Source organism: Mustelus asterias, chromosome 1 (genome assembly GCF_964213995.1).
Source record: "Mustelus asterias chromosome 1, sMusAst1.hap1.1, whole genome shotgun sequence".
NCBI classification, from domain to species: Eukaryota; Metazoa; Chordata; class Chondrichthyes; order Carcharhiniformes; family Triakidae; genus Mustelus; species Mustelus asterias.
This window is the reverse complement of record NC_135801.1, coordinates 67,645,595-67,659,698: the sequence shown is the minus strand read 5'-3', so window position 1 is coordinate 67,659,698 and position 14,104 is coordinate 67,645,595. Positions and strand designations below refer to the sequence as shown.

Genomic DNA, 14,104 nt, shown 5'->3' with positions numbered 1-14,104 from the left:
TTTAAATGCAGTTAAGGCCACTTTGCTAGAAGCAAAATATCAGTGAGCCCTTTAAATCACTCCAAGCTTCGGCCTAATTATATAAATTGACCACCCATCTCAGTTCAGCCAATCTGCAGTCCAGTCTGTCTTTGGGAAATTTTCCCTGGCAGAGCGAATGCATAAGGGAGCTAACCAGGCACAATGTTCCCAACCCTTGCCACTTCCAAGTCCACTACCCCAGGGCCAGGAACATTATTCCCTTAATGTCAGCTCCCCTGACAAAAATAAACTTAAAATATTGCGGGATCACGCGTTGAATGGACCAAGGGTGTGAGTTATTGGGTGTAAAGCGGATGGCATTCATTCTTAAAGCTATACTCTGACAGAAAATGGGGAGAGGTGATTAGAGCAAGATAATAAAACAGAACTGCTGTATTTAATGAAACAACTTTAAAGGTCAATCCACTGGAGGCCTTTGATGGAAGATGGTTCTTTTTGAAGCTGAATATGTGAGAAGCTCAAATGGAAGCAGCACTTGCACATTGCACCTAGGAGCAGGTGAAGGAGAAATTTGTTGGTTTCAGGAAGGTTGCTAAAACGTTGCTCAAACGTTTGTTCCAAGCATTTTAAAAGCATATCTTAAGCTTGGAGCAGCATTACAAAGTGATAATACAGAGCAGCTTGACAATTGTCCCTGTGCTTTCCCAGTGTAAAGGCACATTTATATTTTAATATTTTATGGCACATTTTACTTTACTGTATGGTATTGTGCTTTGCTGCTTTATCAATGTATTAACTTGTGGATCATTACAAGTGGCAAACTACAAACACCAATCATGTTACCAACACTGGGAGCATACACACTGCATATTCATTGACTCATAGCTGATGGGTAGTTAGGTGATAGACATCTGTCTTTCTAACATTTACTCTTTATCTTCTTACAGTAAGGCCACATAAGTTCATAACTTATCTCTGCAATAGTGTGGCACACTTCAGACGTCATTAAGAGACCACAGACTTTGTTAGGAACAAAAGTTATTTATTGATAACAAGAAACTATTTACAAGAAGTTGCAGCCCTAAGCTGCCTGAAGCAGCGCTCCAGCCTTTACACGTTTACTACGTGGCTACCAAGATGTATTCTAACCGAGAAAGGACTTCACCCTGTGCAGTGACCACTCACTCTCAGTTCCCAATTGTTCCTTCAAGTCAGGTGACCCCTTTCTGCTGTACTGTCTTAAAGAGACAGACACCACATACACAACAATCTCCTTATTCAATTGTTTACTAATTGTGTCCTTATACACAAGCATGAAACATGTCATTATGGAAGCCCTTTTTTAAAAGTGGCCTCTCTCAGCTCCCTCCAGTCTCAAACTTTCAGTATGGAATTATGTACTCACATGGCTACTCTATCTCACATCTATATTGGAGGGAGAGAACACATATCAAGGGGGGGAACACATATCAACAGTCATTCTCTCAAGAACATTTTCACATACCACTATATTTATCATGTTGCTCACGCTCCATCACCTGGTCCTTCTGAGGACTCACTACGCACCGGAGACATCCAAGTCACTGCTTATCCCTCTGATTACATGCCTTTCTATTGTTTTCATGCAGGCCAAGCTGACGCACAACAAATGTGAGCAAGCCGAGACCAAAGTAGGGACAGCGTATGCTGGGACCCTCTGACACCCACAGGGGTGATGAGCATCAGCCAGACATCCCAGGGGCCTCCACTCAGGACATTCCAAGGGTGTGCAGCCACTCAGAGTCCCCTCTGCCTGTGGCCACACCAACTCCAGCAGTAAACTACTGAGGGTGCTTCGGTCCCTGAAACCCTTCTTAGGCTGTTGTCCTCTAGGGCACGGCCACCAAAGGATGGATAGCCAAGGTCATCTCAAACATCAGGATGTAGCAGTCAGCAGGCTGCCTCCACCTCTGCTGTGGATATCGAGGCTGCACCACGGAGTAGTGGAAGGGTTGGGAAAATTAAAACATGTTGATGTCAACACTGGTTCATGGGTGTGCTATCATTGTAAATAAACTGCACTTATTGAAACTCATTGGATATTCTGGTCTACTGAAAACGTTTTGATTTTGCTCTTTGGAATCTTCCTATCTTGGGTTTAGCCATCCTCACACTCAGTCAGTGTCCCATTTTAAGATTAACATCCATTTGATGTCAACCGCATGCAACTAGTCTCTGCATCCTTGTACGTTGTCAGGGAGATGTGTACATCTTTATTAGGAGTGTATGATGGGCAGGTTTTGAAGCATTCCCCCTTAAAGGACGGCAACAGTTGTGGTCAGTTCATCAGCAATGGACCTGAAGCATGTACTTTTATAAGAGTGAGATCCCTATATTGGTCCACATCTCATCACAACAGTGCATGCTTCATTAAAGAGCATCAAAAGCTTCAAGCCTCATCCCACATCGTTCTCGTCCCTCACTGGACTTTAAACTGACAGAGTGAGTGTATTAGTGGGTCACTGATGACTGCAACCAAGACCAAATCCTCGCGAGTTATGAGGTCAGAGTGCCCAAGTGTGAATGCAGAACCCATCCTCTTAATGATGGCTTCCTGCAACTCCACAGCTTCATCTTTTGATGAACTCCCATCCTCCTCCAGTTCACCCTCTGGCAAAGCTTCACCTCTCTGAATTGCCAGATTGTGAAGGGCACAGCAAATTGTGATCATGCAGGAAATCCTCTCTGATGCATATTGCAGAGAACCACCTGAGCAGCCCAGGCATCTAAATTGCATGTTCAGAAGTCCTATGGTCTGTTCTAAGGGGAGGTCCGATCAGTGTTTTATCTCTCCTCGGCTCAGGTCTGAAAGTGATGCACCGGAGTCATCTGCCAGTGTTTAAGGTGGGTAGCCCTTTTCCCCCAGCAACCATTCCTGCAGGCGTTCTGGCTTCTCAAAAATCTCAGGCACCAGGGAGTGACCGAGGATGTAGGAGTCATGGCAACTTACAGGGTAATGGAAATTCCCAAGGTAACAGAAATTCCCAGGGTAATGTGCACGTGTGAGGATGTGCTTGCGGTGGTCACACACTAGTTGCACATTGACGGAATGGTAGCCCTTGTGGTTTATATACATTAAGGGGCTGTTGCCATGGAGCCCGTATAGCTACATGAGTGCGGTCTATTGCACACTGCACTCTTGGGAAGCCTGAGATTGCTGCAAAGCTGGTGAATCTTTGAGTCTGATTATCTTGTTGATCCCTGCAAAGGCCCAGTGGCAAATGGGTGCTATTGTCACTTTCAAGGCCACTGATAGGGGGAAGCCTCAAATCCTTTGTAGCTTCAGGTCTTCATGAAGAATGTGGCATGTGTTTTATGAGTTCTCTGCACATTCTGTAGTTATTATTCACTGCCATTAACACTTCCTTTGTCTTGTGACCTAAACACCTTTGTGCAATCTCTCCTAGTTCACACCTTTTACTGACCTATTTTGCTCCACTCCCTCTTTAAGAGTATAAAATCCATCAGGTTTCTCCCTCTCTTTAGCTTTGGGGAAGAATCATATGGACTTGAAGCATTAACTCTTGTTTTTCTCGGCTAAGATCAAGTGTAGTATGGATTGGATGCTGCACTTGGTTGAGGCCATTAGGTTACATTTAAGTTTCATATTCATATGAAGCAATTTTTAAAAGCGGCATCTCGGCCTTTTGGCGAAGATGCAAATGAGATCAAGCCTTGGAGGCGGAATCCTCCCCCTCCTCCAATCAGCTTGGCTCATGTAGATCAGGCCAAGACAGGGTAGAGGGTTGCATGCCCTGTCTTGTCAGCCTGGATCGGAAATGTCTCAACTTGTTGAGACTCTGAATTGGACTTGATTTGATTGAATTGGAAAAGGATTTTAAAAAACTCTTGTTTTTCTCTCGGCCTTTTGGTAAGATCAAGTGTAGTATCGACATGCTGTGCTTGGTTGAAATCATTAGGTTACATTTTAGCTTCATTTGAAGCAATTTTTAAAAGCGGCATCTCGGCCTTTTGGCTAAGATGCAAATGAGATCAAACCTTGGAGGAGGTGCAATGCCTACTTCAATCAGCTTGGATCATGTAGATCAAGCCCAAGACAGGAGGTGAGAGTCCTGTCTTGTCAGCTTGGATCAGATCAGGAATGTCTCACTTGTTGAGACTCTGAATTGGATTAAAAAAAACTCTTGTTTTTCTCTCCACAGATGCTGTCAGACCTGCTGAGTTTTTCCAGCATTTCTGTGGAATTAAGATTCCATTAGTTAGGTTTCTCGATGCTCCACTCACCCCACTTATAAAATCTGCACCTGTCAATATTAGTACCATGTTTTCTGCACTTGTCTGAATCACTACCATGTTCCGATCTTCAGCTTTAGAAAAGTCTCTATTCATAGAAATCATAGAAACCCTACAGTGCAGAAGGAGGCCATTCGGCCCATCGAGTCTGCACCGACCACAATCCCACCCCCACATATTTACCCGCTAATCCCTCTAACCTACGCATCTCAGGACTCTAAGGGGCAATTTTTAACCTGGCCAATCAACCTAACCCGCACATCTTTGGACTGTGGACTGTATTCTAGCTCAAATATCATCAAAATGCCTGCCACTAACACTAATATTCTAGAAGGGTAATTGTTCAATACTTGTCACAGGCTACAGTGTCTCATGAGGGTAACCTTCATGCTCAATGAATCAGAACTATGTTTCATAAACTGTGACCATATCACTTGCATTTGTAAAATCATTTAATTATACAGAGTTGCCAAAGCAGGTGAATTTAAACAATCATAACAAACGTTACAAGTTATACAACAATAAAACTGCTTTTTACAGAAATCTTAACATTTCGCAATTATTTTTAACTTTCACACGGACATCACGTACTGCTGGTTTAACAAAAATGCAAAGTAAACATTATGCTTGATTAACCAAATGTGACAATTATAACATTCCTGTCCTTAACTGAATTAATATTTCATTCAGCTCATTGTTCCCTGGCACTTTGAGAATACTTTGGAGTAAGTATTTGCATTTTCCCTGCATTTTAAATGGTATGCACCTGACATAAAATCAAATAGTTTAATGGTTGGCAATCACATTATTATTCATATCTGCTATTTCAGAGCAAAGGTTGTCATATTTAATAAAACAATTAATTGGAAAAAATTAACTTCTTCACAATAAGGCAAGTGTAGATAAAGCTTATTATTTTAGATTTTTAAGTTAGCAATGGTTGTGATATTTTAAATCAATTAAAGGTGCAGGATTAACTTGCAATTTTATGTGAAGTGTTAAAATGTTCTATGAAATCTATGAAAGTAATTATTTTTGAAGTCCAGTCACTGTTATGTAGATCACTGAATCAGCCGAATTGAATACAAGGTCCCAATCTTCCATTGTTTAAATAATACCATGGGATGCTTCACACCTGCATGAACATACGCATAGGGCTTCGGTTTCGCATCTCAATTCAAAGATGACACCTTTAACAATTTATTCTAAAGTTCGGAGGTTGGGCTTGAATCCATAATCTTATGACTCGTGAAATTTATCAATTGAGCCAAACCGAGGCTTAGAAATATTTAAAATAGGACACTGCTTTTCATTTTTAAATGACAGTACTATAAAATTCACAATCACAATTTGCTATATGTTAGCTGTGGCTCAGGTGTTGACATTCTAGCCTTTGAAGGTTGTGAGTAAAAGTCTTGCTCCAAAACTTGAGTACAACAATCCAGGCTGGCATTCCAGTACAGTGCTGAGTGGTTATTGCACTGTTGGAAGTGCCATCTTTTGGAAGGCCCCACCTGTCCTCACAGATCTCTTGACTTTATTTATAGAAGAGTTGTACCTGTGCCCTGCTCAATAAAATTTATGCCTTAACTGACACTACACAAAAAAATGATTATCTGGGTACAATCACATTGCTGTTTGTGGGAGCTTGCTTTGCATGATCTAGCTGTATGCTTTCCACATGACAATATTGGGGGGATTTTGACCCCGAATAGGCAGAGTGGGGTCAAACTCCTGTGAAATTCTAAAAGCCAGGTTCACTCTGGCGTCACCGTGATTTCCGATTTTCATTGGCCTTCAGCGATGATGTAATCAGGTTCATGACAATAATGGGCGAGGACCTGATTTTAATAAATTTGGATATAATTAACTAGTCCCCATACCAAATTATCCTCCCCTCACTGAATATTCATATGGTTTCAACAGGTTTTTAAAAACATAAACCTGTTGAGCGGATGCCTCCGGGGCGCAAAGGTAAGCGTAGCCCTGGTGGAGAGGGACATGGTCAGGCAGTGTCAACCTGTGCCACAGGGATGTACCTGGGGCAAGCATTAGTGGGAGCATCATTGTTGTGGGGGGGACGGGGGCGGGGGAGGGGGAGGGGGGGACGGGGGTGGGGGGGGAGGAGAGGTGCAGTGAAAGAAAGAAATAAATGCAATATATATATATATAATTCTTTTTCTTTTCAGTTCACATCTGGAGGATACCGTTCCAATTTTTGCCCCAACGATGCATTTTTTTTTCTTGTTTGGAGCGCTGAGTTCAAAATTTACCTTTGGGACTGTTTAATTGTATGTGTAAACCTTTGTAGAGTTAAATACAGTCTAATTGTGTGCAATGCTGACTCCTAGTAACTAGAAATCGCAGCTGATTAATGCCTCATTATATTTTGGTTTCCAGCTGTTACTTAAATGGAGCATAAATTAGAGCTTTGACTTCATGCTTCCAACCGAAGGCTTGTTGGCACAAAATTCAACCCACCACGATGGTCTCTCAAGTACATTCTTGCCCTGAAGAACTGCTGCCCATAGGTTTTTGTAAATCTGCAGAGACAGAAACAGCAACAAATCCATGATTTCTCAGGATTAAAAACTCCAGAGAGAATTAATGTAATAGCTAAGAGTTATTGAAGAACCTGAGAAAGCAGTTACCCAAAATTGTTTTATATATTGCAGAAACCAATTATTGTTGGTTAATTTGTTATATAAACAAATATACGAGAAATATACAAGGAAAAAAGAATATTTTGCTTACTTCTCATATGGCACCTGGTTACAGGATGGACAACAAATTTTGAATAAAGAATAAGTTTACTACAATTTTGAAGTCATAGCACTCCTGAGGGAAAGTGACCACACTGTGGACGGCACAGTGACTAGCACTGGAACCCACATTCTGTTCCAGCCTTCGGAAACTGTCTATGTGGAGTTTACACGTTCTTCCCGTGTCTGCATGGGTTTCCTCTGGGTGCTCTGTTTTCCTCTTAGTCCAAAGATGTGCAGGTTAGTTGGACTGGCCATGCTAAATTGCCCCTTAGTGTTTCAAGATGTGTAGGTTATGGGGGATTAGTAGGATAAATGCGTGGGGTTATGGGGATAGGGTCTATGTAAGATGCTCTTTCAGAGAGTTGTTGCAGACTCGATGGGCCAAATGGCCTCCTGGTGTACTGTCGTATTCCAGGAATGATCAAGCTAAATATGATCCGCTCTTGGATTTTGAAATACCTCACATCAAATGTTAGTTATGTAACTCTGAATGAAATGAGGTATAACTAAATCAAATGGAGTAAGAGATGTTTGTTCAACAACATTTTAGTAGATGATTTAGCTCTGCAACTCAGTTTTAAGCACTCATGCATAATTTAGGCAACTAAAGGGAGATGGAGGTTCCATTAATCAATGATCACTGAGTCCACAACACATGTAAAAGTAAAGGCTGACCCATAACAAAGCATACTCTGCCAGAAGTGCCAAGTGAAAGATTTTTTAAAATTCATGAATGGGAAATGGGAGTCACTGGCTAGACCTTCTTGAACTGCTGCATTGCTAGGTCCACTCCATCTGACGAAGGAGCAGCGCTCTGAAAGCTAATGGTATTTGCTACCAAATAAACCTGTTGGACTTTAACCTGGTGTTGTTAAAACTCTTACTGTGTTCACCCCAGTCCAACGCCGGCATCTCCACAGCATTGCTAGGTAGTCAGAACATTCACAGTGCTGCAAAGGAGGGAGTTCCAAGACGGGATGGTAAGTGGTTTGAAGGGGAACTTTCAGTTAGTGGTTTCCCATGTGTCTGCTGCCCTTGTCCTTCTAGATGATAGTGGTTGTGGGTTTGGAAGATGCTTTGCAGGAAGCCTTGCTGATTTCCTGCAGTACAGTTGGTACGCACTGCTGCCACTGTGCATCGGTGGAGGGGTGAATGATTGTGGACGGGGTGCCATTCAATCAGGTTGCTTTGTCCTGGATGGTGTCAAGCTTCTTGAGCACTGTTGGAGCTGCAATCATCCAGGCAAATGGAGAGTATTTAATCATACTTCTGACTTGTGCCTTGTAGATTATAGACAGGTTTTGGGGAATCAGGACGCAAGTTATTTGCCGCAGGATTCCTAGCCTCTGACCTGTTCTTGTAGCCACAGTTTTTAATATGGCTAGTCCAGTTCAGTTCCTGGTCAATGGTAACCCCCAGGATGTTGATAGTGGGGGATTTAGCGATGGTAATGCCATTGAATTGTTGATGGTTAGATTCTCTCTTGTTGGAGATGGTCATGCCTAGCATTTGTGTGGTGTGAATGTTACTTACCACTTGTCACTCCAAGCCTGGATATTGTTCAAGTCTTCTGCTTTTGGACATGAACTGCTTCAGTATTTGAGGAGTCGCAAATGGTACTGAACATTGTGTAATCATCAGTGAACAGCTCCACTTCTGACCTTATGATGGAAGAGAGGTCATTGATGAAGCAGCTGAAGACGATTGCCGAGGACACCGAGATGATTGGCCTCCTACTACCACAAACACCTTCTTCCTTTGTGCCAGATGTGACTCCAACCAGCAAAACCTCCCCTCCATCACTCCCGCGATTCCCATTGACTCCACCTAGGGCTCCCTAATGCCACACTTTGTCAAATGCTGCATTGATGTCAAGGGAATTCACTCTCACCTCTTAAGTTCAGCTCTTTTGTCCATATTTGAACAAGGCTGAGTGGCCCTCACGGAACCTAAACTACTATTTAGTGAGCAGATTATTGCTGAGTAAGTGCCACTTAATAGCAGTGTTGATGATGGCTGTGGTTTTCATTCATTGCAGGACTACCTTAGGGCAACAATCTCAGCAGAAAAATCTTCAATGACCTTCCCTCTACCATATGACTGAAAGTGAGGATGTTGCTATTGATTGGGTTATATTCAGGTCCATACACTAATTCAGCAGTCTATATGCGCATGCAACAAATACTGGACAACATTCAGACCAGGGCAAAAATGTGGCATGTAACACATAAAGCATACCAGCGATCTCCAAAGATTGTCTTCAACAAGATAGAGTGCCTTGACCTTGGGTGGCAATACTATTACTGACCAGAAGCTCAACTGGGCCTGTCTCAAAAATGATGTGACTAATACATCAGCCAGAGAATAGGTTTTCCACGTTGAGTGACTTCCCGTAGCCTCTCCAACACCTACAAAGCACAGGTTAGAGATGTGATGGAGTATGCTTCACTTGCCTGGATGGCTGCAGTTCCAATAGCACTTGAGAAGTTCATTATGATCCAGGACAAAGCAGTCCACTTGATCAATGCCTCATCCATGACTCAAACATCCAGCTTCACCACCACTACAATCCTGTGATTGCAGGTACGAAAGATGCACTAGACACTTCACAAAACTTCTTCAACAGTGCCTCTTAAACAGGAACCTCTACCACGACGAAGGGCAAGGGCAGAAGGTGCAAGTTTCCCTACAAGTCACATTCCATCCTCACTTGGAAACAAATCACTATTCTTTCACTTTTACTTGCTCAAAATACTGGAATCTTATTAGCCTAACAGCACTGTGAGTGTATGGTCACAACATAGACTTCAGCAGTTCAAGATAAAGGCCCACCACCAAGTCCTCAAAGAGTATTAGGAATGGGCAATAAATGCCACCCTTGCCAGAGATGCTCACAACCAGGGAATTCTTTTTATAATGCGTTCAGTATTTTTCTTCGTTTGGAAAGGAAAAACATAGAATAATCATGTTCTATCTTAGATCTAATTTACTGATGAACTAGTGCAACAATGTATGGTGATTAGTCTTCATAATGACTTATGACTCTTCATAATGCAGTTCATCAGCACCTTCTCAAGGCCAATTAGGGTTGGGTAATAAATGCTGGCCTAACCAGTGATTCCCACATTCCATTAAAAACAGAACAGGACTGATGGTGTATCGGGACCATATCCAGTTTGGCAAACTGACACTGCTCGCAGGGCGCCTTCCAGGTGAATTTTCCACGGGATTGGCAGAGGGACAGCCAATTACAAGAGTGCTTCCTGGTTAACTGTCCAATTAGAAGTGGGTGGGAGGGAGCAGCAGGAGACTGATGGGGACACAGCATTTATATGGACACTGGGGACAAGGAAAGTGATGGAACTGCCTGTTTTGGATAACAAAGCTGTAGAAAGAAAAGGAGTAAGATGGAAAGGCTGAAGGGGAAAGCCCAATGATTTATGTATGTGGCACTTGAGATGAGGCTGGAAACTGTGAGAACATGGAGGTGTGTGCTCTTTCCAGACGATGGCAGGAGCAGGCCAGTCAGCCTCAAAAAAAACAGACTTGGCTAAAGATCACAGATGAGGCATATTAGCTGAAGCACAGAATGACAATGTCATGACAGCTCCCTGGAAACCTCACACACATCTGTGGGATCCTTTTGTGCTGGTCACATACCAGCTGCACATTGAATAAGTGAAACCCCTTACAATTAACAAATACATTTGGCTGGACTGGCGGAGCCTTGATCATAACATTGAGTGTGGTCAATTACACTCTGAACCTGTTGAAATCCTATCACTGAAGTGAAGCCTAAAGCCCACTGGGTTTGACTGGCTGCATTGATTTGAATTTGATGTACTGGGCTCTCTCTCATACAAAGCATCCACATTCTGGCTGATACAGTGCTGCACTGCTGATTGTGAAAACCAACAGACGTTAGCTGCTGATCCCTGAAATGAGCTGGACGCAAAATAAACTACACAAAGCTCAGAAACAAAGATATGGGACGCGGGACACAGGAAGAGTAAGTGGGCCATTTCTGGTACAAGTTAACACCCATTGTAGAGATATTAAACCAAGACGAATTTTCTAGGATGAGATGGGAAACATAGAAACTAGAAGCAGGAGTAGACCATTCGGCCCTTTGAGCCTGCTCCGCCATTCATTTTGATCATGGCCGATCATCAAATTTAATATCCTGATCCCCCCTTCCCCCTATATTCCTTGATCCCTTTAGCCCCAACAGCTATATCTAATTTCTTCTTGAAATCAGACAACGTTTTGGCCTCAAAATTATTGATTATTGAAATATTGATAAACTGTCCCATATGGAGAGAATCGATTACAGTTTCGAGAAATACTTTTATTTATCAACGCCACAAAATTTGGGATTGCAAATGTACACTTAACATTAAAAATAACATCCAAATATTCCATATGACCGTTTGCAACGGTTGGCTGGGTGGGAGTCCTATTTGCAGGTGTCTTGCTAATAGTGGCATCAGGTCTTCCTCCACAGGTCAGTGACCACTGGATGTGACAGCCCTAGATTTTGGGGGCGCTGTTGCTCTGACAGGTCAAGGAAGTTGACCCTTGGCTTGTACATCCTGTGCACAGGATCGGGGTTTTTCCTGGCTGCTACTTTTTGCCATTCCCTCTGCTGCAGCCAGATGCTGTTCACTATGATGGATGCACCATCTGTTGCTCCTACAGAGCTTGCTGTACTTACTGCTGTGGATATTACATTGAAATTTGTTGCAGCTCCTCCTCAGTGGATCGCCACATCTTGGAATACCTGGAACCCATGTCCCCATAAAAGGAAATATTTTTCAATGTTAATGCTGTCTTTATCTCTCTAAATGGCCTCAATGCAATGGTCCCTCTCATTGCAAAATCTCCAAAATAATCTATTGACTGAGTTGTTCTCGCCAGTGCTTGCCTCGCATTGTGGCTGACCTATTTATTGCTGCCTTCCCCTTTACAGTGCTGACTTTCCTGGTCATGGAAAATGGCCTGTGCTCCATTTGGAAAGAGCACCAAAATGATTGTTAGTTAGCTCTTTAATTGTCTTAATAGGCTGCACTTTGGGAATTCTCAACTTGCCTGGGCAAAACCAGAGGGTGGAAGGAAGACATCGGGTTCTTTTATTCATTCGTGGGACATGGGTGTCGCTGACTGGCCAGCGTTTATTGTCCATCCATAGTTGCCTTTGAACTGAGTGAGTTGCACGATCATTTCAGAGGGCAGTTAAGATCCAACCACATTGCTGTGGGTCTGGAGTCACAGGCCAGATCAGGTGAGGATTTCCTTCCCTAAAGGTCATTAGAGAACTAGATGGGTTTTTCCAACAATCGACAATGGTTTCATGGTCATCAGTAGATTCTCAATTCCAGATTTTTTTATTGAATTCAAATTCCACCGTGTGCTCTGGTGGGATTCGAACCTGGGTCCCCAGAACATTAGCTAAATTTCTGGACTAATAGTCTAGCAATAATGCCAGTCGGCCATCGTCATTGGTTACCTGCTCACTATTTATTTCCGCACTTCTATCAGCATGCTGCCCACGGATCTGCCTCCAACTAGCGAGTAGAATTCCATGCATGATGTGGAATGGTGAGAGATGATTTGTGCTCATGATCACCCACAAAATGCATCTCATTAATCCATGATGTCTTTGATTTCTGCTGCAAAGATTAGCAAGTAAAGGCTAGATTTTTCTCTATAGGGAAACATGCAATGATAGAGAGCTAATTACTCACACACACTGTATTGGAGCTGAACCTTGGATGAATGTAATTTGAACATTACAGTTCAGTCACCCTGCTGTGATGGGCAAAAATGGCATTTGTCTACCTAGTCATCCATCTGCTTTCTTGGCTCATTGATAGCCTGGTTGAGTGCAGGGATAGCAGAAATGAGAAGAATGTACATTTAAAAAATTGCATCCTCAAATAAGTTAAAACAAAAAACTGCCTTATTGATATGAAAGTCAAAGTAATTGTCATGGTTTAGATAAGAATATCCCGTTCATTGACCAACAATCAACATTTTCAATATAGGGCTTTTATTATAAATGTAAAGTAAGTATTTATTTGTAAGTGCAAATCAATAGCCATGGAAATCTTTTTTGTATTCTACAAGTATAAATCTCCTACTGAACTTTACTGTTTCTGAACACATGTTAAGATCGCAGCCCAGAATATTCAATATTGCTACTTCCTCATTGCTCATTTTCCAGTTTGTTTTGACAAGCTATGAAATTCCTAATGGAGTTGCTAGTAATGTTGCTCATAAATTTGAAATTCCTTAGTGATCAACACATTAGTGAGCATCTTGTTATGTCATAAATCTTTCTTGACCTCTTTCTCCACATAGCATATTCAGAAGTACAAGGTGAAAAAGGCACAGGCTACTGTACCAAGGGAAAAGAAAAATCAACCAAGATGTTCTTTACCTCTCCATCAGCTTTCCCAATCGGTGAATTCAAAATAAAGTCAGGAGGAGCGAGGACATCCACTAAAGCCACTGAATCATCCTTCAGCTATTTTAACACAAATAAATATTGTATTTGTTAATCATGCTTCAAATGTTAATTTTATTGTTAAAAAAAAATCATACTGGATCTGGTTCTTAAACTAGAAAGTGAAATAAAGTTGTGTGTTCATCTTTCATTTGAACACTCTTTTAATGGTAATTCCTCATTATACAGAGTATTAATTAAGTATGGTAACAAATGAGGTTTGGGCTTGAACAGTACAGTTAATGGGCAATTATTTGACCTTTTATGATCACAGTTATTTTAAATATTTACAACAAAATAACAGCAGAAATATACACTGCTGCCCTTTTTGTGCTCATCAAGCTGAGACACTCTGGTACAGGGAAATGGCTTTCCATTTTGGGTATCTTGCAGAAACCCAATAAGCAGTGATAAAGCAGGTGCAGTATAATTAAGATACAAAATATAGTTACACTTCTTTGCTCCAAAAAATATGCTGGAGTTTCAAGTTCAGAAGAACTCTTATTATACCAATGTGACATTTTTCCATCTGGTGGTCTATCCTAGTGAGATTAGTGCC

At 41.9% G+C, this 14,104-nt stretch overlaps 1 protein-coding gene across 1 annotated transcript in view; it reads right to left on the bottom strand.

Annotated features, from left to right (window-relative positions):
• Positions 1-4,713: 4,713 nt before the first annotated feature.
• Positions 4,714-14,104, bottom strand: part of acox3 (acyl-CoA oxidase 3, pristanoyl) — a 151,827-nt gene continuing 142,436 nt past the window's right edge. The window contains exons 17-18 of the mRNA XM_078213482.1: positions 13,480-13,566; positions 4,714-6,818 (exon numbers count right to left, since the gene is read on the bottom strand). Of these exons, the coding sequence (XP_078069608.1) occupies positions 6,699-6,818; positions 13,480-13,566 (207 nt within the window). The 3' untranslated portion in view covers positions 4,714-6,698. The remainder of the gene's footprint in view (positions 6,819-13,479; positions 13,567-14,104) is intronic.